A 25,208-nucleotide genomic window follows, 5' to 3' on the forward strand; every position below is an offset into this window, starting at 1 on the left:
CGCATGGAGTGACAATTACAGATACATGCCTAAATATAGGTTTCATAGTAACAGCCGTGTTAGTCTGTATTCGCAAAAAGAAAAGGAGTCCTTGTGGCACCTTAGAGACTAACAAATTTATTAGAGCATAAGCTTTCGTGAGCTGCAGCTCACGAAAGCTTATGCTCTAATAAATTTGTTAGTCTCTAAGATGCATAAATATAGTGGCACATGAAGAGAAGGGAGTTACCTTACAAGTTACCCAGTGTTGACAAGGCCAATGCAGTCAGGGTGGATGTCCACTCCCAATAATTCATGAGGAGGTGTCAATACCAAGAGAGGGAAAATTGCTTTTATAATGAGGCAGCCACTCCCAGTTCCTATTCAAGTCAAATTAATGGTGTTAGGTTTGCAAATGAATTGTAGCTCTGCAGTTTCTCTTTGAAGTTTTTTGTTAAAGGATGGCAACTTTTAAATCTGTTGTTGAATGTCCAGGAAGATTGAAGTGTTCTCCTACTAGCTTTTTGTGTGTTACCATTCCTGATGTCTGATTTGCGTCCATTTATTCTTCTATGTAGAGACTGTCTGGTTTGGCCAATGTACATGGCAGCGGGGCATTGCTGGTACATGATGGCATATATCACATTATTAGATGCGCAGGTGAATGAGCCCCTAATGGTATGGCTGATGTGGTTGGGTCTTCTGATGGTGTCGTGAGAGTAGATGTGGGGACAGAGTAAGCAACAGGGTTTGTTACAGGGATTGGTTCCTGGGTTAGTGTTTCTGTGGTGTGTAGTTGCTCGTGAATATTTGCTTCAGGTTTGGGGCTGTCTGTAAGCGAGAACTGGCCTGCCTCCCAACGTCTGAGAGAGCGAGGGATCGTTTTCCAGGATAGGTTGAAGATCGTTGATGTGCTGGAGAAGTTTTTAGTTGGGGGCTGTACGTGATGGCCAGTGGTGTTCTGTTATTTTCCTTGTTGGGCCTGTCCTGTAGTAGGTGACGTCTGGATATCCCTCACACTTTGTCAGTCTGTTTCCTCACTTCCCCAGGTGGGTATAGTAATTAAGAATGCTTGGTAAAGCTCGTGTAGATCTTTGCCTCTGTCTGAGGGATTGGAGCAAATGCGGTTTTATCTTAAGGCTTGGCTGTAGACAATGGATCATGTGATTGTCCTGGATGGAAGCTGGAGGTAAGTATAGCAATCAGTAGGTTTCCAGAATAGGGTTGTGGTTATGTGACCATCACTTACTTGCACTGTAGTGTACAGGAAGTGGCTCTCTTATGTGGACTAGTCGAGGCTGAGGTTGATGGAGGGGTGAAAATTGTTGAAATCCAGATGGAATTCTTCAAGGGCCTCCTTCGCGTGGGTCCATATGATGAAGACGTCATCAATGTAGCACAAGTAGAGGAGGGGAGCTAGGGGACAAGAGCTGAGGAAGCGTTGTTCTAAGTCAGCCATAAAAATATTGGCATACTGTGGGGCCATGCAGGTACCCATAGCTATGCCACTGACTTGATGGTATAAATTATCCCCAAATCTGAAATGGTTGTGGGTGAGGACAAAGTCACAAAGCTCAGCCACCAGGTGTGCTGTGGCCACATCAGGGATACTGTTCCTGACAGCTTGTAATTCATCCTCATGTGGAATATTGGTGTAAAAAGCTTCTACATACATGGTGGCCAGGATGGTGTTTTCAGGAAGATCATGAATTCATTGTAGTTTCCTCAGGAAGTTGGTGGTATCTCAAAGTTTGTTAGGAGTGCTGGTAGCGTAGGGTCGGAGGAGAGAGACCAAATATCCAGATAATCCTGCTGTAAGAGTGCCAATACCTGAGATGATGGGGCATCCAGGATTCCCAGATTTTTGGATCTTGGGTAGCAGATATAATACCCCTGGTCAGGGCTCTAGGGGTTTGTCTGTGTAGATTTGTTCCTATGCTATAGAAGGGAGTTTCTTGAGCAGATTATGTCATTTCTTTTGGTACTTCTCAGTGGAATCGGAGGATAGTGGCCTATAGAATGTGGTGTTGGAGAGTTGCCTGGCAGCCTCCTGTTCATAATCTGACCTGTTTATGATGACTACACTACCTCCTTTGTCAGCCACTTTGATTATAATGTCAGAGTTGTTTTCTGAGGCTGTGGATGGCATTGCGTTCTGTACGGCTGAGGTTATAGGGCAAGTGATGCTGTTTGTTCACAATTTCAGCCTGTGCAGAAGTCCAGTCTGTCATTTCGACCATCAGGAGGAGTCTACGCAGAATTCTTCTTCTTTGTAGCATTGGTAGGAGGGTTCCTGTGTGTCAGTGCACTGTTGAGTGGTGTGTTGAAAATATTCCTTGAGTTGGAGACCGTGAAAGTAGGCTTCCAGATCACCGCTGAACTGTATCGTGTATCGGGATGGTGGGGCAGAAAGAGAGTCCCTGAGATAGGATCCGATGAAGTGAGCTGTAGCTCACGAAAGCTTACGCTCAAATAAATTTGTTAGTCTCTAAGGTGCCGCAAGTACTCCTTTTCTTTTTGCAAATACATATTAACACGGCTGCTACTCTGAAACCTGAGATAGGACAGATTCTTCTGCCGGGCTAAGTGTTTGGTTGGATAGATTAACAATATTATTGGGTGAGTTAAGGGTATCACTGTTGTTGCCCCCTCTGGCATGTAGGAGTTTAGATAGTTTATTGTCCTTTTTCCTCTAGAGAAGTAAAGTGTGAAAATATGAGACTTGTTAGAGGGATGGGGTAGTGATAAGGCTGTTGCCTCTGGAGAGCAGAGCAATGAGAAGGGCTGCTTGCTTCTCTTTGTTTCTTGATCTAGACCCTGTAAATTCTTTCTAGCTCTCCACTTGTTTCCAAGTTTATGCTATAGTTTCTACATTTTCTGTCTTTTTTTAAACACTAAATACAAAGCTATGTCCAGTGTGATGGAACCTTGCAGTTTTGATTCTGCATTCTTTAGTGTCAGAGAACTAAGGCATAAAATAGTCTTGGTCTGTGTCTATCAGTTTGATTTATTATATTATACCATTTTGACATAGATTTGTACCAGAAGTTTAGAAAATCACTATATCTGAAAATTGAGAAACATTTCTATAAGCCGTGATGGCATAATAGTCTACAAATCAGAGCATTATATAACTAAGATCTGTGGCACAGACCTAGTAAAAAGGACTGGATCACTTTGTTCCCAAAGTGAAAAATGTACATTTACTATTAAAGGTAGTATCAACATCTTGAGCATAAGAGATTTGACTTTTCGACTAAAGGCTAATAGTCTTCTCTAATTATCTTTGAGGTACGTTAGCAAGTTAGCTCTTTTGGAGAAGAGGGATAACTACCATTGGAAAGTAGATAGCCTAAGTTTTGTGAGTGTCTGTTTACATGATTTTAAAAAAAACAAAACCCTCAACTCAGTGCATTCAGAATCTTTTTTAAACTGTTGCTCAGGGACCATAGTGTATGAATTAAAATGGGGTGAAAACTTAATTTAGGGACCAATCCCTCTCCCCGTCTCACCAAACATTAATCAAAGGACTTTGTTCAAGCATTTCTTATTGGGTTTGGAAGGATGGAGTCCTTCTTTCAATTTACAGAGTGCCAGTAGAGCTGCTCTGTGATGACTGTTACATCTCTTCTATTAATGGATCTTCATAATCATGTAGGCTCTGGCTGTACTTCTGCTCTCCATCATGGAGCCCTCCTATGTACTGTGGGGAATCGCATTTGTTTTGCACTCTTGCACTGATGCATTTTACCAGTAACCCTGCTGTTCTGAGAAATTGATTAGGATCGCACAATTTCACTTAATGTGTGCTGTAAGCAGTGTTTCAATACAAGAGGATCACAACTCCTGATCTGAACCTGAAAAGATGGACATTTAGAAAAGAGGGAGAAAGAGGCAGAGGAGGTGAGGCCAAGGGAGGGGAAAGGATGTGGAAAGGAGTACTAGTCTAAAATTGTTTCCCCCTAATATTGGTATCTACTAAACTTACACAATTAGAAATGTCTAAACTTTCAGAGTTTAGAGATGAACTATGCTGTGCTTTTAGAATGCTAAAAATTTGGACAGTTTTGTTAGCTGGTGGTACTGGTATTTATGGCTTCAAATAAGAAACTAGCATGGAATGCCTTTATTTGTACATCCAAACAGATTATTCATATAGGTGATTTGACAGAGTTGTTGCATTTTCTCCGAGTGCACAGAATATTCACAGTCAGGAAATCTATTTTTACAGTGTATTGTAAAACATCATATAAGAATACTAAGGCTAAGCTGATACTGGACAAAAGACACAGGAGCAAAATCTAGAGAGGCAAATTAATATTATGATTGTTCTTTTGTCTGGTATTATTTTATTCTGGAAGACCTAAGAGGATACTATGTCATTAGAAAAAAGCAAAACTACCATGTCCAGTGACTTTGCGCAATTCTGATGTTAAAATATTAGGAAAGAAGAACTTTTGGAGTAGAAAGAAAAATTGTTTGAAATGTTACATAAAGATGTAGTGTAGTATTTGAATGAGAGAGCTTGAAGTTAATTTTATATTTCATCTTCATTTGTCTGTACAAAAATTCTTTTGTGGCTAACAGTTAACTTGCTTTCTAGGAAAGTGGATACTAACTAAGGACTACATAATTAATAGTGTTGAAAGTGGCAGATGGCTTGATGAAACAACTTACGAATGGGGATATAAAATTGAAAAAGGCTCCCATTATTCACCTCAAATGCAATCTGCACCTAAAAGATGGCGTGAAGAACTAACATGCTCTGGTGCTTTAGGGGCCTTCCACAAATGGAAAGTTATCCTCCTTGTGAAAGAAGGTGATAAACGAAGGGGTTCTATCACAAGGTAGGATATACTACTTAAAGTTGAAATAATGAATGATAAAGTAGTTGATATAGCTGAATTACATTGTTGTTCTCCCTCTCCCATTCCAATTAATTTGGTCTGCAACAACTCCCAGTGCTTTAGTCTCTGCATGGCATACTGTTCCACATAAATATAAAAGTTGGAACAGTAAAAATTGCTGGTTTTTCTCTTAGTACTATTACCACATTGTTAACTATAGCACTTATGTTTTTATGCATATTTTAAATGAATAGCCTAGGAAGACTTTCTCTGCCCCTCACCCTGATTGGTTCTTAGCCATATCCTTGGAGTTCATGCTCATTAGCAGTATTCTTTTATTTTTCTGTGGTACTGAAATGAAATGTCCAGAACCATATTTCATTCGTGTAATGAAGCTTTCTTTGAGTTGTATAAAGAAAAGGAGTACTTGTGGCACCTTAGAGACTAACAAATTTATTAGAGCATAAGCTTTCGTGAGCTACAGCTCATGTAGCTCACGAAAGCTTATGCTCTAATAAATTTGTTAGTCTCTAAGGTGCCACAAGTACTCCTTTTCTTTTTGCGAATACAGACTAACAGGGCTGCTACTCTGAAACCTGTCATTATTTGAGTTGTATGTTACAGTCTACTATGTATCTAGCATTTTGTTAACTTTGACAAATGTTTAGATATGAAAATACCATTAAACTGTTCCATTACTATAGTATTTTTAAAATAAGGGCATCTTGGTCTAGTTTCACATTTTTCACCTCACTATTTTTGGTCCCCTCCTCCCCCAAAACTGTAATGCCTAAATGCTAATGTTGAACTTGGAGAGGCAGGATGTGTGATAAAAGGGCAAGGAATACAGATAGATCTGTGATGAACTTAGTCTATTGTAAAACTTTTTTTTAAAGAATTTTTTTTTTTAAAATCCCACTTTTCTCTGGGATGGCAGCTTTGTCTTTTATTATATGAGTGGCAATCTAGAGGAAAACAAGACTGTCTCATAGGTAAGAGTGAAATAATATGCTAAGTATGGTTCGACATATTGTAAAGGCACATTCTGACTGACTTGGGCCTTTTTTGTGTCACACTCATGCGGCAGATCCCCAATGGTACACTGCTGCAGCCTCAGAACTGAAAAACACAAAAACTTACTTGCATCATGGTAAATAGGGAAGATTCGAAAGGAAGGGGACAGAGATGATAAAGGAGGGAATGGGAAGAGAAGGAACTGACGGAAAAATGAGTTTAAAAGTGCTCAGTAGTTGGTATATATTCTCAAGCCTCCCCAGAAAAGGGGGTGAAGGGGCTTGACGGGATATTTTGGGGGGAATAGGGATTCCAAGTGACCCTTCCCTGAATTTTTGTGTAAAACACTTGGCGGTGGCAGCAATACCGTCCAGGGACAAGGAAAGCAATTTGTGCCTTGGGGAAGTTTTAACCTAAGCCTGTAGAATATAAGCTTAGGGGGTCTTTTATGTGGGTCCCCACATTTGTACACCAGAGTTCAGAGGGGGGGGGGAACCCTGACAGATGCATATGTTTTAATAAAGTGAACTGAAAGTGGCCATTGGACCACATTCTGCTGCTGACAGGGCAGGTAGGCTTCTGAAGGACAGGAGTGAATCAGGAGGATCTTAACACTCAAAAGTTATGATAAAATTTCTAGTAAAATATAGGGCATAATTGCTCCTCATGTTTATTAAATTTGTTTTTTTAAAATAAAAAAACCTCATTCCAATAGCTAGTTAAGTCATTAGTGCATCAGGTGGTTATTGTTGCACTATGGTGGTTGAAGGAATTCTGCCTTCAGCCTCATGCCCCACAACTCATGATATATGTTAAAAGCTTTATGATCTGCACCTTCTTGTGACTTATTGCTATGTTATCAGGGTCTGCTAAAGACTCTCCCTTCCTTAGAACAAGCAAGTTTGAGCTCAAGCATCTATTAGGTAGTGAACAAAGGCTCTGAGATTAAAGCCCCATTACACTAGGCCTAGGTGTAGACATGGTCCTGGCCTTGAAAAGCTTATATTCTAAAAAGACAAGCAGTATAAAAGGGTGGTGGAGGAGATGCTATACAATATTATATGCACATATACTTGTCATATTTGATATATATTTTTTTTCTTCTCCAGGCTTAGGGGTAAGGAGGCAGGAAGAATTAGAGTAGGTCAATACTCTTGCTGCAATTACAACACTTGGGCAGGCAGGGGGAAAGCAAATATGACTCGTATCTGAGCATATAGAAAGAATCCTTGTTGGGATTTAAAGGAAGATGGAGTAATAGTCTGACATATCAGTTTGGAGAGTGTTCAGGACTGCAGCTTTCATCCAAGCCATTTTCTAAAGCAGATTGAAATCCAACTTAATTTTATATTTGTAATCCATTGTCATTTAACAGCAGGTTCCTCTGTCAGATTAATCTCTATAGATCAAACAGTAGAGATCTGAAAATCCCATCTTCTGCTCATATGAGACCAATGTAATTCCCCTGAAGACAAAGCCAAATTTTTTCATTCTTATATGGCCTAAGCTCCTTACAGGTCTCATGTAGCTCTCAAAAACTACCTCAAGACAGGCTGTAATAACTACTTGTCTTTTCTCCTCGTCGTCTTTTCATCCTCATATCAACATTAACCTAGGTTACTACTAGACTGAAACTTCCTTTTCTTTTTCCTTGTAAGTAGGTAGTCAGGCTGCATCCAGAAATTGTGAGCTATGACCCCATTCCAAAAGAGAGAAAACTATTAACATCTAGTTTATTAAGTTGTATATGGTTTCTCCTTTCTTGGCAGGGGGAAACTGAGCTGTCCTGTGCCCTTCTCAAGCAAAATTCGTTAAATATTGCTTTAATGGCAAATTTCAGAGTAGCAGCCATGTTAGTCTGTATTTGCAAAAAGAAAAGGAGTACTTGTGGCACCTTAGAGAGTAACAAATTTATTTGAGCATACGCTTTCGTGAGCTATAGCTCACTTCATCAGAGGATATAAACAAGCCAATTTTCTTCTTGTCAGGGAAAGTAAACAGCCACTATTCCTGACCTGTGGCTTTAGCGTTCCACTACAAGTTATCATTGTTCCACTTCTTCTTTCTTTGTTGCTGTCTTAGCGAGACACAGCTGACTACCTCTCCTTTTAGCTTGCCAACTAAGGTGCTCTTTACAAAATGAGACAAGTTTTCTTCCCTCATCCTCAGTGTCTGGGTACATATATCCTGCAGCACTTCTGAAAGACATTCTGTTCTTTCACTGGAATCTTAACCTGATTCTTCAAATCCCTGTTTGTTAAGAATGAAAGTAACTTTTAATAGCAGCTACATCAGCAAGACAAATGAACTGGGAGTTGTATGCATTGGGGAATCTGTATTGTTTCCTAAGACATTACCATACAACAACCTGGGCATCCCTTTACTTATGCATAAAAGCATTGCAAGGTAGATATTTTGCTTTCTGAAAACATAGCTTTCAGTCAAGTCTCCTACAGGTGCCAGTAACTTTTAAAAAAGATTGATTTTTCTCTATCAGCTGTACATAATACCTCTGTTTATTTGTTTGGTTCTCTTCTGCTTTTCTCCAATTATGACTAACCTAACTTGTGTGTGTATGTGTGTGTGAGAGAGAGAGAGAAAAGTAGGTGATCTTTCCTTAGAAATATAAATTGCAGCAGTGTACCTTTTTGAAGTTGTGTATGGGGAAACGATTATAGGTAGCAGGCCAGAAACATTAGCTGAGCTGTCTGGGTATTACATTAGGTGGGACTAACTGTACAGTGTGGAGTCATTCCTGCAGTGTAGGTATATCTTATGAAAGTTCCAATTTACAGATAAGGAAAACAATACTCCATTTTCAGTAAATGCCTCTTTATTTAGATAAAGATCCACTAATTCTCTTAAGCTGTATTGCAATAAACCATAGGTATTTTAATACTAACTTTGATCTTTATAAAATGCACTTGTAGAAGCTTTCTAAAAGATGAAGAAAATTAGTGTTTTCTCTTCTAAACTGAGAAGGCAATTCTGTCTAGTTGGGTTACCTACTTATCTCAGGGCTCTGAAATGCTCAGTTAGCCTGCTAAGGAAGGAAGTGTGACTTCATACCTGCCCATTTTCTGTTAATTTTGGGTGCATTGTAGGTTGTGAGCATTAAAATATGTATTTACTGTAAATTTGTTTAAGTATTTTTTAAACTGTATTATTATTATTTATTATTAGAGTTCTAGAAGCTGGAAAGGCAATTATATATCCACCACAAAAGGAAGTGAGAGCTGTTACTCATGTATTCACTGATAATAAAAGTGTCACCATAGAGAGAGAGAAACATCTCTTTGAGGCTCCATATTATCCTGTGCAATACATAGGGGATTATCTTTTTGAGGTAAGTAAAATAAATATTCTTAACTGAAATTCTGATGACCTTTTAAATAGCATGTGCTAACTTTTGGGGGTTTTTTAAGTGTCCTTGAGAAGATTGTGTATAGCCAGGTTTTCTGCTTTTGGTTGGGTCTGATAGCAACACCACCAAGCACCCTCTTTCTCTGTGCACACACCTGCCTACTATCTCTTCAATTGCTGCTTATTCACTGCTGTTACTTGTAAACATACTGTTAGAGCTACAGGTATAAATTTGAGCAGTTCATGAAAGCGATGCAACTGACCAAACAGTGAAACTAACTATTCACAAAATGCCAAAGGAAACCTATTTTTTTCCCCTGTAATTGTTTTTCTAGTATCTAAGTACAAAAATGTCAAATGGAAGTGGATTTTTTTTTCCAAGTCTGACAATGTCTACTTAACTGCATTAAAACTGTACCTTCACGCTTCAAACACCAGTTTAGTGATTTACTTTCCCCGCCCCCATGCATGAACTCATAACTTACCCTGCATTTTCATCCAGATCATATAACATTTTAGCATAATTTGTAAAGGTTCAGAAACTTACTGAAAGCAAATGCAGCTTGCCAGTGGTTAATTTGGACCAGTACCTAGTAATATCGTAGCATTTATGAAACTGAAAAGGGACTCAAAATTGGTAGGTTCAAAACTTCGTGTCTTGCTTTTCACTCAGCGCTTTGCAAAGCTAAGTCTTTAGTGCAGTTTCAGGAAAAAAAGTGATGAATGTTCCACAATACTATGTGAAAGACCTGGGGTCATGTCTGCACTACAGGAACTATATAATATGTTGGTATAACATGGTAGCATAGACACAGCCAACAGCAACAGAAGGGGTTTTTCCGTTATTGTAGGAATATCACCTCCTTGAACAACAGTACCTAGGCTGGCGGAAGCATTTGGGGGTTAAGTCAGTATGGCTACAGCGCTTAGGAGTGTGGATTTTTCACACCCCTGAGTACCACAGCTCTTTTGACATGCATTTTAAAATAGAGTAGGCCTTAGTCTGCTCTCAGTTTCTGCTCTGTAACCTTGGCCAAGGAATGTTTTCTAGAAAAGAAGTGCAGATATGAACATGGTACATTTGAATCTTGCTCCCACTGAGGCCAGTGGTAGAACTCCCCTTTAATCTCATTGTAGCTGGTTACAGCCTGGACTCCTGCAGGGAGTGTTCTATGCTGACTTGGATTGATTCTGTAGTCCAATTTAGGATCTTCCTTTGTCCCAAGGAGGAGTTAGTTATCCAGTCCTTTTAGGCCAGGGAAAATTGTGGCCGCAGCATGGGGCTTAGATGGGAGGGAGACGATGTGTAAGGAAGAAAGGATGCAGAATATTTCCACGGTAGGAATCTAATGTGGTATTTATATGCAACCTTACGATGACAAACCAGCATGCAACAGAGAGATACTTGAAAGTTCTCTTAATAAAATATGTAAATGGTTATAAACTGTGACATAGTTAGACTTTTGGCGCCTTAGAGACTAACACGGTGCCACAAGTCCTCCTTTTCTTTTTGCAGATACAGACTAACACAGCTGCTACTCTGAAACCTATACTTAGACTTTGTCTGTTAGATCACAAATAAATAGAGGACAGGTGAAGGGAAAAGACTCAGTTTAAAGGTCTTGTAAAGCAGAATTCTTCTTTGAGTAGCCTGTAGTTAGACTGTGATTCTACTAAGGGAAGAGTTTAAGACCTAGAAGGACTGGATGACTTGGATAACTGGTTAATAAGATATGGAACCTTTGTTACACTAATAAAAATATCAACAGGATCTTGTAAGAGGGACAAGACAAAATGCCACGTTTATTGTAAATACAACAAAACATTACTATATGCAATTTCTATATAGATCCATTCACACACACAGGTTTCAGAGTAGCAGCCGTGTTAGTCTATATTCGCAAAAAAAAAAAGGAGTACTTGTGGCACCTTAAAGACTAACAAATTTATTTGAGCATAAGCTTTCGTGAGCTACAGCTCACTTCATCACACACACAGACATTTACACAGGTTCTGCAAAGAGGTTGTTATAGTTACCAGCGTAGACATTGCTTGTGCCAAATCACTGGCCAGGTGGCCTGGACACGCAAGTGGAGCTGAGTCATTGTCAGGTGCTCATCCGATGCTCCTGGAGGGTGATTGCAGAACCAGACTCAAAGAACACAGTCCCTGAGTCCAATTTTTATAGGTCTCTGGTTCACTCTGCATATTCTTCGGCCCATCGATAGCAAGGTTGTAATTCTTAGGATTAGGCTGGCACCATTTACTAACCAATTATTTCCCTGCTTCAGGCTTTCAGTTCCATACACTCATCATTCATTCTTTTACTTAACAGCACAGTCTCATGACTCTTTTGGTTTTAACAAGTTCCATCCCACTATCTTTCCTTCTTTGGATACAAAGATTTACATAGGCATGACAAGGGGCCCCGTGAGGGAAGAGCGTCAGGGTGTTGCTTCAAAGAACAGCATTATTTTCTCAAAGTTCTTATCAGTTTCCAGCACAGACTCTTTGTCCTGTACCAGCCATTCTTATCATCTCCTTGCATAGTTTATTAGCTCAGTCCTTGTACCAGCCTGAAATAATTAGCACTTTGGCCTTGCATTTGTTACAGAATGAAATTCAACAGCATGGAACTGATGTTCATAACCTTTTGCAATACCTATATACTCTTTTATCTATCTTAATTATAATTATGTAGTAGTAGAAATAATCATACTTGTATAACTTTGAAGATGACCCAACACCTTTAAACTGTAGGTTGCCAGTTGAACTTCATCACTGGTAGTCAGCCATTGTAAGGGATTGACATCTGATCGTATTTTGTTGCACTTTATGAAATTGGGGCTTTTCTAGACAAGGACTTATTCCAGAATAACAATTCTTGATTAACTCCTTGTGTGAACACTCTTATTTTGGAATAAGAGTTCCTTAACCCCTGGATTAAGCTAATTCAAAATAAGAGCATCCATCCACAGAGAATTAATCAGGAATAGTTATCTTTTAATTTCACCCCCTATTTTAGTCCGAAATAATTTTATAAACTTCATAAAAAAATATGCAAAAATATCTATAGAGGAGAGAAAAAAGGTGTAAGTAGAGTTGATTTAGACAGCTGTCTCTTTATATACAAGTTTTTTTAAATCTTTTGACCTTCACAGAATGAAATAGAAAATATTACTGAAGATAACCAAATGAACCATCTTTTAGCTGAACAAGAAGCCAGAGATGCATCTGACATGCAACTTGTTGAAATGAAAAATGCATTAATAAAGCATATATATTTTGCTCAGGTAAGGAAAAAACCAGTACTGTGCCAACTTTTAATTGTAAAAATGTAATAAAATTCTCCCTAAGTATATTTGCCCTTCAAACACAAATGTAAGAAAGATAACGTTAGATTTCTTAACATCTGCATAAATTGTAACAATATATTGTAATTTGTAAAGTTTACAAATTCTGTATTTTGTACAATACTATCTTTTTATTACCAAACTAAGATCCATTCTATTATTAGGTGATTGTTTAGTATGTGTCTAGTGAAAAAAATGATGGACTAGATGAAATATCAGTTCTAATACCATAGATAACTAATTGATTGGTCATTTTATTTAATTTTGGTTTTTAACTGTCTCACAAAACAGTGGATTGGCTTTTAGTCTTTCAGTGACTGACCTTTAAATAGCTATATTTATATGTTCTTCTCAAAACCAAAGATATCCCTGAACAAGCAACATTTTGCTGAGCATTATGAAACATTCCACACAGCAATAAGAATTCATGTTAGGGAAAATAAAAACTTAATGTATTCTACCATTTTAATAATATCACAGATTTAATCATGAAGTGCATTAGGAAGTGAGAGCATTATTTCATATTTAGAAAAATGAGCAATTAATTGTCTTGAATCAGTACAGAATATATTACCAGCATAATATACTGATTGTTATTTTAGTAGTTATTTTGTGAGCCTTAATACAGCAAACACACGTTTGTAAACTTAGACTTATGAATATATGGATCTTCAGGAGCAGGTCCATGGTATATATTAATACTTGTTTTATTATTATGCAGTAAGGTATGTTGTCATTTTAGGGTTGCCACACTCACAAAAGCAAGGAAAAAAAATTTAACCCTCTAACAGTAAATATCTAGTGCTCTTCTACCCACAGGCACATAATTTATCAACTACCATACATCACAGACCATTCACTGCCACCGTACCTCTGCCCCAATCTTTTCCTTCCTCTTACACACCTCTTTACCGATTATTTTTTCCCCCAATGCTAGTAGTTGTGGATGTTTGGTGGATGCCTGGTTATGATAGGAGAAGGTCATTTAGTAAAGGGTTAGGCACAATGATGGGTGTGTGCCCAAGAGGGTTATTGAAGGCTGGCATTCCCAGGGGGGCATGCTTTTTTTTGTTAAGGTGCAGTTTTTTTATAATGTACATTAATAGGACCATAGTGGTGACCCCTAGCTGGATGTAAAAATGATTTTACATTTATATTTAGTTCATTTTATTTCATAGGCTACCAAAGCACTTTACATCATAAACACTAGTGTATATACAACATCTCACCATTGGAAAAACAGAAAAGAAAAGAAAATCAAGAGTATGCTTAAGTGCAAATTAGGTATCTTAAACTGAACCTGTCTTCATAAAGCAACAGTTTAAAACAAAAAGTGAAGAATAATGCATTAATTCAAATTGCAGGACAATTTTAGATTTGAAGAATGAAATTGCCCAGATTATTTTTTGACTTGGGACACCTCTTGTTAAAAGTTTCATAAGTAGTACACCTTTGGTTTCTATAAAATGAGCACTAACTAGATCTCCATGTTAAATTTGCCTTTATTTTTTAACCAATGGTTAAATATTTTTTAACGTTGATGTATGTTTTGCTGGTCATTAAATGTAGTATTTTCAGTATCCAACCTAAGGGTTTTCATGCATGCCCTTGATTTACTTCTGTTTTACAGACTGTGAAACAGAAGTCTACTCAAATAGACCAACTGAGTGGATGTGGTACAGGGGTAAGTACCTGTAATTTCTTGATTTCTGAAGGTGTAACATATAATAGTTCAGCATTTATCCAATCATCTTCGCTGAATTGAGGGATCTGTTTTTTGGAACAGGTTTTTCAGATGATTTTTCACCACTCCCAGAAAGGAACTTGACAGTTGCAGGCATTGGAAATCATTGTGGTTTCCATTGTGGGTGTGATTATGTGAGGCACCCCATGGCTTTAGAAATTTTATTCTGTGGTAGTTTTCTACCAAGCTCTCAGAAGGCACACCCAAAAGAGTGAAGACTTCCTACAATATATACCTTAGGCTATGTCTACACTTACAATGGCATGTACAGTATGTTCTGTACACCCTCAGCACAGGAATAAATAAAGTGTAGACAGTGAGACGCTGCTTAGGCGACTAAAGACACAACAGAACCTGAGGGTATATACTCTACATGCCCAGCAGTGCCTCCTCCGTTTGCACTACAGTTTTTAGCAGTGTAGCATCCTGCTGCTGGAGCAGTTCTTTGTGGTGGGTGAAGATTTTGGCTGCTTCCCACTGCTTTTCCCCCCCATCAGAGCCATTCACTGCCATGTGTAGCTACACACTGCAGTGTTGACACTGCCTGCGCTTCACTGCAGCATGTAAGTATGCATACCCTACATGCCAGTGCCAGTGTAGATGAGACCTTAGAGAGTAAGTACAGTAAATTGCTGGGGCTTAAATAATAATATTATATAATTCCATCACCTGAGATAAGTATATCCTGCAAGGTACTGAGTGCTTTTAGTGGGAGTTCAAATCAGTAGCGGTTAGGAGCAGTGAGGTCCTTGCAGAAGACATTCAGCATATCAGTGGATCGCACTATAAATTAGTAATTACTTTAAATTAGAACTGTTGTTTTCTATATCTTAAAACAATTTCTTACCTTGTTATATGATGAACAAAAGTATATACATACTTTTTGGCCAAAGAAATTTTGTATAAAGATTCATAAATGTTTCCCTTTTGTAACTAAAGGGACTGAACTTTCAGTTGGTTCTCATTTTTCTTTTACGATAGAACTATGTTTATAAATCTTTTATTTAGCCATTCTTTCTATGCAGTTATTCACAAATATTTGCCATTCCTAGGTTAAAACTATTGACCTCTCCAGAGGTATATTGTGTATACTTGAAGGACTAGTAGAAGGACATTTCTTTACTGATGTAATCACAGAACTTGCTGCTACTCAAAAATACTCTATCCCTCCTGTGCAACTTCTTCATTCTCTTCTAGAGCATATGCTACAGGTGAGAACTAAAGGCTTGGTCTTTTGCAGTATTAAATCAGGGGAGGGAATGTAAAAAACATGGTCTTAATCAGATACCAACAGTATATTTTAAAAAAGAGGGTCTTCATCCATGATTTCTTTAACCAAAGTTCCCTTAACCACTACTTCATCAGAATATACTGTCAATATATTGTTGAAGGAGTCAAATCCCAGCATACCATGCAAGACAGAAAATTATTCATTCAGATTGAGCAAATAAATAGTGTCTTTTTTTCATACTGTCAACATTACCTCCTTTAGGACTATACTATCTACAGGTAACAAATTATGTAGTAAGTTACATATTTGTATCAACTGAGACTATAGTGTATATTAGGATAACCACTCTAAGACCACAGGGAACATCCATGGATTAAAGTGAAATGCTTGTGCATGTACTCCCACTCACTCTCAACTTTTTCTTCAGTACAATTAATTTAAATAATTGAAAACAGTCAGAAACCAAATAGTATTTTTCATAAGCCCTATTTATGTAGTACCCATCTTATTGTTAAATGCTGTCCTTTTATGTAAATGTAAAAACAGTTACAGAAAGGAAGGGTAAGCAGTGAGGTTGAGGCTTTCCAATACTTTGGTTGGCAGCAATAGAAATCTTGGTCTCTCTGAATAGCATAAAGATAATTTGGAAATAGGAAACAGGTCGGAATTGGAAAGAGTTGTAAATTCAGGATTAAGCAAATAGTGTAACTTGCACTGTTTTTGGTATTGTGATTCTCCAAAATGAGCATGACTTGCATATACACAGGTCTGAATTGGTAGTTGCAGGCAAGGCAACAAGCAGAAGGGTGTATATAAAGCAATTGCATGCACACTTACACTGCATCATTAGTCTCTAAGGTGCCACAAGTACTCCTTTTCTTTTTGCGAATACAGACTAACACGGCTGCTACTCTGAAATGCATCATTCCCAACTCTGTAAGAGATAAAATTCTCTGGTATAAATGAGTTAATATCAGAGCTGAATACCATTTTTGGTTCAAGTTATGCTTATTTTTTTCCTTTCCTGTGCAAATTACAATATTTTGCCTCTTGTATTCCTCTCTCTCCCTTTCCCACATGATATTAAGCTAACATTTGTCATCCGTGAATTTGAATTTTGGATGAGTTTGAGTTTAGGAGGACTATGACTAACACAAGCTCTTCTCTATTAAGTCTTTGCCCAGTACAGAACCAATATTTATTTCTTATTTTTAAAACAGGGAAATACAGACACAGTATTCTCCACTAAATTTTTTCACATCTTGTATATTCTTCTTCAACTTGATCCTCCTTGGAAGTCTCCTTCCATGTTAAGATATTATCTGGAATTTCTTCAGTGTCCTATTTGCATGAGAGGAACATGGTCTCTGGTAGAGATGCTTGTGAGGTAAGAAGCAGTTGGAAAGGGTTTGTTTTGTTTTGTTTTATGTTCTCTTGTTTGGGGGCTTTCTCTCTCTCTCTCTCTCAAAGCTTAGCTAAGTGGAAACAATATCACACTTTTTCAGAAAAAGGTCTCCTTAGTTAAAAATTATAGAATTTACATATAAAGCCCTATTATATGGAAGTCACTTTTTCAATGTACTGTAATCACTTCATTATAAGTGAAGGTTTTCTATAACTAGAATAGCATTTGTACATTTCAGAACTTTTATTATAAATTTCAATTAATCTGAACTCCCTGAAAATAGCTATCACTTTAGAGAAAAATTATACACTTCTTGTTTCTCCCATTCTTTGCATTTCTATATTAAATGTTTCAGGATAATTATTTGTATATTGTGTGGCTTTTGAGAATCTAGATCAATGTATATTACTACTGTTTTTTTATATCTATTTTGCTGCAAATAAAACAGTATAAATCTTATCTTGTCAAATATGCAGTTTCATGTTATATTTTGATTTTAAGCATGAAATTTGCAAACTTGTTCATTGATCTTAATTAATCACTATACAAACACAAGACTCAGGACAGCAGCCTTTTGGGTGCTTCCACCCGATAAAAGGAGAATTTCAGGTTTCTATGACTTTTGTGAACAGAAACTGATTAATTTCATCTCTGGAAAGAGTGAATGCACCTCAATTCATCACTGTGATATCTTCTCTAGTTTAACATTTAAGTACTCTAATATGGCAATGTTGACCAGTATAGAAATGCATATGGGTTTTTTTTGTTTAAATATATCATTCCATATTCTGAAACCATTGTAAGTATTAACTGTTACACTCACATACAAACTTTATTCACTTACAAGGAAGGTCACTAAAATGCACATTCCTCCATTATTAAAGCTCAATGAAATCACAAGTCCAAGGCAGACTTAATCATTTGTTTTAATAGCCAGTCATCATGCTATCCAAATGCACACTGACTCCTTCTCTCCCCAGCAAACTCCCTCGTACTTCCTAACATATAGCCAGCCATAATGCACAGATCCAGTTCCTCTACATCACAATGAAACACATAACCCATCCACCACGGCCACAACTGGGTAGTGTGGAAACCTCTTCCAGAGGTTTGCAGGGAAGACATGAATATTGTGTATTCATAGCCTTTTTACCTTCCTAGTGCACTGTGTGGGGAGCTACCAGGAGGATGAATAGCAGTGTGGGGGACAGAGGTAAGGTGGGGTTGTACTTCCAACTTGAGTTGGAAAGGTTATGCATAGGTAGACAGGGACTCTGCAGTAGACCTGGGTGGGGAGCCAAGTTACTGTGGCAATCCATAAGAGCTTGAGCTGCCAAGTGCTGATGCCTTAGCTTTGTAGCACACCAAGGCACTGGCTCTGTAGGGAGTCCTTGATGTGTTCATGTTTTCCTACCTCTGTCAAATAATTTAATACTAGCATTTCAAAGCTGATACACCATGCTTTCAAGTACAGACAGAGAAGACAGTTGAAAACTAAAATGATTATCCTAATGATGGGTAGAAAAGAGATTGGTGTGTGCTTTCTTTTTTTGTGGGTGGTTGAAAAAGAGCAGGCAACTCCTTGAATTTAAAAGCCATATGTTATGTGCAGGGCTTGAAAAAGCCACTCACTCATGGCCACTAGTAACCTTTTCAGGGTGAGCGAAGAGGAAAAAGTTGAATCTGTGTAATTTGACAAATAACAATTTTGTATAGGAATGCTTTGCAAAGCACTGTTCTCAGACGGCTTATTGTCAAACCATCCTGAACAGAGAAGGAAGGCACTCAAACTCAGAATGACATCAACAGACATGGGACATTGGGCTAATAGGTGGCTTATACAATTCAATGTAGGAAACTTATGCTAATGAGGTTTTAATTCAAAAAGAAACCAGAAATAAACCCATCAATGTTCTGATGCTAAAAAATATCTGAGACTTGGGAATATAATTGTTGATAGAGCTTTTCAAACCTTGGGCAGAAGACTGAATTGCAGAAAAACACAAAACAAATCAGTGCTGGATATATCAAGGGTACTTACTCTGCCAATGTCAAATTCCTCCAAAAATGTAAACTAGAAAAGATGTTCTGCTCTTATCTTAAAACAGTTCATCATGTTGTTAAATTATGAAGTTCCATCAAGGCGTGGCTAAAATGATATGCAAATAGGATCTAATCATGGAAACTCTTACTCGTGTTAGTAAAGGTTTACAGGATCATGCTGTAGTTTCCAAAGTACTAGGAAATATTTTGGAATTAAAGCCTTTTTTATAAATATTCTATTAAATACAAGAACTCTGCCCCTCCACAAGGAATTCCCTTCCTCCTCCAGTGCACAAGGAAATGCAACAATAATTTATCTCACACTATAACATGCACCTTTAATTAAAACTTTTTTTCCCCAAAATAACACATGAGATCAAACACCTAATCAGTGACCATGCCAGCACAGAATATATATTTTAAAAATTGCTGAAAATCTGGCCTTAAATCATCAGTGGTATTGGTATGTAAATATACGTTTACTTACAATATATAAGAAACACAAATTAATGTCCTTTAAGTAAAAATTAATTTGGGAGGACTCACTCTGTGCACTGGGCCAGCATAAGGCTTATGCATTACTTAAATTCTACTTAAGGCTTTAAAATAGAACTGACATGATAGTGCCTTGCATTGGCCCTCCGTACACTGGTGAAGTTCAACTTTTGTGCGCAAATAACTAACTTTCTTAATTTTATGTTTTTAATCTGGACATAGAGAAATTCCCTCCTAAATTGATATTGTATATGGCAAGTTTCATCCTGAGCAAAGTTTTGACCAAGTTAAAGAATCCTTCAGTTATTCTCACTTTCATGTTCAAGTGTGACACCTGTAATGGGGTCACTATGTTTTGTCATTTTATTAATTATGATTATTTCTGAACTGCTGATTTGATTGCATTTACAAAACCTCACAAGGACGTTACTGCAATTTTGGAACTAAAATGTCAGAATTGCGTCGTGCATTGATTAGTTAGTAGATCATTTGAAACTTAAAGATTGTCTGGTGTTTTATTTTTCAGATCTTGCCTTTACTGCAAAATGTTTTGTCATGCAGTCTCTGTTTCAGAAAAAATAAGTGAACAGAAGGTGGTTCACAAAGCATTACTCAAATTTTTCTTTAATTTAGTGAATGCTGAAGTACAGGCTTTAACAAGAAGGTAAGTGTTATAAGAGAATACTTTACTTTCTTCTGCTGCTGCTGAAAAATTCAAACCCATTTCTCAATCCACAATGGAATTGTACCCTGTCTTTACTATGCTCGCTGTCTCTGAAATGGGATACAGTCCTCATAGAGGTTTGCAAGTGGTATTTGGCCATGCACTTGCTAAATGTTTCCTCTGAAATCTCTCATTTCTTTGCCTGTTCATAACTAGATTTCATTATGTTAAAAGAATATTCTGCCTGGATGTTAGTATGGAGACTTCTGACTAATTTTTTTTGCATATTATTTTCCCACTAAGTTGCGTGTGTGGATAGGTGTTTAATTTTGTTTCATAAGGGTGAGGTTTTTAGCTTTGCAGTTCTTAGATTTTTTTTTTATTGTCTAGCAAATACTTAATTGAAAGACCTTGAACATACAACATACATGTTGTCTTTTTTAATCTGTAAGCACTTGTATTATCTCATCCTCCCTATTCAATGTAAATGAATAGATGTATGTATGATTGCCTTATAAAGTAAAAATTTTCCTTTTGTTCCAACTGTAATTATATTTATATAATATTAACACAACATTTGAGTTCCTTCACTTTGGCTGTCTTCATTTTACATATATTATTCATCAAAAAATTGTGTGTGATCTTTCTGTGCTTAAAAATTTCCAAACCTTTGTATGTTTTGACAGGAGACGTGTTATCTGTCTAGTAACTATAGTAATCAAATTGGCATAAAGCTTTAGGTTTTGTTCACTTTTTCTTCTTCTATAGATTATGTGAAGGGGCCAATTCGCAGCTTCTGCAAGTTATGCCACAGACAGTTCTTCTGAAGACCTTTTGGTTGGGAAGTGAAACCTCTCTGCTTTTTACCAAACAGATAAATATTCTGGTAGATTGGGTCATACATTCCTATAGAGAAAAGTTCAAAACAAATGATGTGAGTATGATTCTTTTCTATAAAAAAAGGTAATGAAGGTCAATGTATTTTTTTTAAAAAGGATTTATTTCTTCACTCCTTTCTGAGAAACTACGTTCAGGTATCAAAGCTGCTTGTTACATCTACCTTTTGTTGTAAAGCCTGCTGACTTTTGCTCCACAAAAAGAACTCTCTATAAGATTCTCATATGTTGATCTGTAAAGAGGAAATGTAATGGAGCCATGAGTGGTTTTCTGTTTGCACTCAGATGTTCATATGCCTTTACCAGCAGTTGGTGGTGCAGTCATTAGGGACATAAGGTTACGATATCTTATCAAATAAACTGTAATCAATGAGGTAATTATCTTATTTTACTAAGAAAAGTACTTTTTAGGAAAAAAAAATTATTCAGTAAAAATTGTCCGAGGATAGAACTAATGAAACAAATGTTTTGTTTTTTTTTTGTTTTACATACCTTTTTTAACCTACCAGTTTTCTTCCCAATCCCTTGAGTTTCCTTTGGTGCCTCCTCTAGTTCTTTTTCATCCAAACAAAATGGAAGACAACATAACTGCTGTTCCATAGCATGCTGGCCAGCAGGACAATGACCTGAACTGAAACTGGCTGTCCTCTATATACCACCCTTCCCTTGCTAAAGCCTTTCTAAAGTCTTTGACTATTCAGTTCCCGAAAATTACTATGAAAGTATAGAATACGAAGGCAACACACATCCTTTCAGCACTATTGCAAGACAACTACAGAAAATGAAGTATTGTAGAAAGAAAAACATTTCCAATGTACTATCTGATTGTTCTGCATAGTGTGAAGAAGGCAGAGAGATTTAAACACGTTGAAAGCTTTTCTCAGGTTACTTTAATTATAGCCAGTCCACCTACTGTTTTTGAGAGATGGTGAAACAAGCCATGCAGAAATAAAGTATTGACCTTTATCCATGATCAGGATATATACATATACATTTTAGGCTTCTAAATCCATATTAGCAGCTTAATCAAGTGGCATGATTTTTTTTTCGAAGATACTGAACACCAAGAAAGCAAATGTCCAGTTGACTTTCAGTGGGAATTCAATACTGCTTGAAAAGCAAACCATTCTTTTAGGTTCCAAAGTGTAAATTCTGGAGCTTAAGTGTAGGCACCCACTTTCTTTTTTTAATCTTGCCCTTTCTTCTGTTCAAAAGTTTCAACTTTTTTAAACCATACAGTGTTGCAAGTTGTATTGTTTCTTCAGTAAGTACAATATTAACTTGTAGACAAGTAGACTACAGTATAAGGTGTATTGATTAAAAAGAAACCAAAAACTTTTGATAAGACTAAACTGTAGTATCAAACATGCACAAAGTCTGCAATAGACTTAAACCTAAAGTATCAGTTGTCCTTTTCCACAAAAACAAGGTTCCCATTCCTGTTCAACTTTCATTTTATACGCTACATTGTATAACATCCCAGCAGATGTGAAATCTGACTTTACAATGCAGCTATATTATATTGTTCCCTGACAAGCTACTGTGTTGTGGTGTTTTGCTTTGTTTTTTTAAATAGCCCTCATTCCTTAACTGTGCATTTAATTTCTTTACCTCATATTTTAAACAAAAATAAGATTGATAAAAATGTTTTGTATGAATAACTTTCTCCCTGATATGTGCAAAGCTCATTATTATCCCTTTCTGTGTTTTCAGTTTTGAGCTATTGTCTGCCAAACATGGGTACCAAACTTTGTCTACATAGTCAATTTTAAATCCCTTAATGTAGATGAAAAGATCAGTTCAAAAGAAATACTCACAGGAACAAATCCTCCCCATTGGTACATAGCTAGCTGTGCCTCTCTTTTCAATTTCTTTGTGTTAGAGGTGCAGAAGGAAAATTTGGAGTGTTTCTGTAGCACTGAGCTTAGCAAATAGGGAGCAGAATTCTCCTTCTCTCCATAAGCTTGGGCGGGGGGGAGAGGATTGGTGAGAACTGTCTGGTTGTTATGTGAAGTAAGCAATGTTAATTAAACCCTACAAAATCAAAGAAAATATTTAAGTGAGTTTATTTAGAAAAAACCATTTATCTGTCTTAAAATAGTCCAATAAATGGAATATTAAGAATCTGAAATCCAGTTAAGTCCCACTATTTTTCTGGTACCAATGTTTAGGTCTGCCTCCTCTCCAGGAACATAGGCCAACCTTTTGGAGGTTAACTGGATAAACTTGGTATTTTAGTTTACAACAATATTTGCATATCCCAACAAATTATTACAAGAGTTTTAAATCTAATCATTTGGCTGTGTCCTAGGGCATATCTATATTGCAATGTGAGCCCAGGGCTCTTGGAACTTGAGTCATCTGATCCCTGATTAGAGAACTCAGGGCTTAAGTGTCTACACTGATTGTTAACCCTACATGAAGAATTTTCTAACCTGGGCTGGAACATGGCGCTCTGGCATTCACACTGCAGAATACAGACCCGTGTCAAACCAACCATAGCCCAGACTCCCAAGAACCCTCCTGAAATGTGGCTGCTCTAGCCCTTTGACCATGGTGCATTGTGAGAAAACTTGACTGTCCACCCTGCACGTTACAGGAAGTTTGAATGACCCATCAATACATCCTGCCGAGCACTCACTTTTGTCTGTGCATCCCCAGCTACTGGAGCCAGAACATGAAAGAGATGCCTTTTGCTTGTGCTTTCACTCCTGTGTCAGGAAATAGGCAGAGCTTCCGTGAAATGCTGGGAGCATAGTTTATGATGGAGGAGGAGGGCACAGACATGGCAGGCTCGAACTGGCTGATGGTGTTCATGGCACTCGGTACAGCCACTGGTGTCCCCTGCATAGACCAGTACTTCTGGAGTAAGGCCACAAGCACAGCCTGGTGGAATTACATCATCATGCAAACCTAGGATGATCAGCAGTGGTTCCAGAACTTTAACATGAGGAAAGCTACATTTTTAGAGCTTTGTAAGAAGTTTGCCCCAACTTTCCCAGTGTAAAGACACATGCATGAGAGTGGCCTAGCCGATCCAGAAGTGGGTTGCTGTAATCGTTTGGAAGCTGGCTACCACAGATTGCTACAGGCCTGCTGCCAACCAGTTTGGTGTTGGAAAGTTTGCCTGTAGATAGAGTAGTGGTGGAGGTTTCTGAGGCAATCAGGCAAGTGGTTTACCCCAAGGCAGCGAGCTTAAAAGATATTCCTGAAGTAACAGCTTGCTCTGAGAGAATGGAGTTTTCAGACTGTGCGGGGCCATTGATTGTACTCATGTGCCCACAGTTTGCCCACCTAAAAGAGCACGAGAGTACATAAACTATCATTGTGCAGGCCCTCGTGGACTACAGAGGTCAATTTTTGTGAATGTCAGTGTGGGTTGCACTGGAAAAGTTCACGTTGCCAGGGTTGTGTGTTTGTGTGTTTTGCCAATCAGGGGTCTACATTCATGGACAGGCTGGGACACTATTCACACCAAATGATGTTGTAAGCAGAATTACTGTCCCCACCATTATTCTGGGGGACTCCTTGTACCTGCATTTGCTTTGGCTTATGAAACCATACACTGATTTCAGAGGCCCTGGCAGAAGATAGTTTAATTACACTCTCAGCCAGTAAGAATGGTGGTTGAATCTGCTTTTGGTAGATTGAAATCCCATTGGCGATGTTTACAGACTCATTTGGATTCCAGTGTAAGCAGTGTGTCCGCATTACAGTGGCTTGTTGTGCTCATCACAACATTTGTGAAGCCGGATGTGAGCTGTTTCCTCCTGAATGGACCCATGACAGTGAGGGGCTGCTGAATCAGGGATACTCAGCCAGAAAGTGAACCTACCACAGCTGGAACTGGATGCACCCAGGCCCCAGAAGTCAGAGATGCTTTGTGTTCCCACATTATGGACTTGGATGGCCCAATGGAAGTGGAGGGACAGTATCTCTATGAATGTGTTCGTGGGTGTGGGGATGGGGCTCATTGATTGTGTGGGTATATGTGGCTTCAGTGGAACCATGTACAAGACAGAAACCCCATACTATTGCATGTGTGTTGGCCCCTGTTCAGCTTTCCCCTTTCTCACCCATTTGCTATGCAGTTTGTGCTGGGGAATGTGGGTGGAGGTATGCATGGGGAGGGGATCAATATGGAAGATTGCAAGGGGCAAAGTTGCCTTGCCCA

The 25,208-nt window shown here is 37.9% G+C and overlaps 1 protein-coding gene across 7 annotated transcripts in view; it reads left to right on the forward strand.

The window, feature by feature from the left end:
• Positions 1-25,208, forward strand: part of SLF1 (SMC5-SMC6 complex localization factor 1) — a 67,949-nt gene that overhangs the window by 11,874 nt on the left and 30,867 nt on the right. For 6 of the 7 annotated variants that reach the window (XM_043514590.1, XM_038403492.2, XM_038403490.2 and 3 more), the window contains 8 exons: positions 4,583-4,826; positions 9,024-9,186; positions 12,365-12,496; positions 14,187-14,240; positions 15,353-15,511; positions 16,752-16,918; positions 20,001-20,138; positions 20,907-21,072. In XM_043514590.1, the coding sequence (XP_043370525.1) occupies positions 4,583-4,826; positions 9,024-9,186; positions 12,365-12,496; positions 14,187-14,240; positions 15,353-15,511; positions 16,752-16,918; positions 20,001-20,138; positions 20,907-21,072 (1,223 nt within the window). The remainder of the gene's footprint in view (positions 1-4,582; positions 4,827-9,023; positions 9,187-12,364; positions 12,497-14,186; positions 14,241-15,352; positions 15,512-16,751; positions 16,919-20,000; positions 20,139-20,906; positions 21,073-25,208) is intronic. The other variant, XM_043514591.1, reaches the window with a different exon arrangement.

The sequence above is a fragment of the Dermochelys coriacea genome, chromosome 5 (genome assembly GCF_009764565.3).
Source record: "Dermochelys coriacea isolate rDerCor1 chromosome 5, rDerCor1.pri.v4, whole genome shotgun sequence".
NCBI classification, from domain to species: Eukaryota; Metazoa; Chordata; order Testudines; family Dermochelyidae; genus Dermochelys; species Dermochelys coriacea.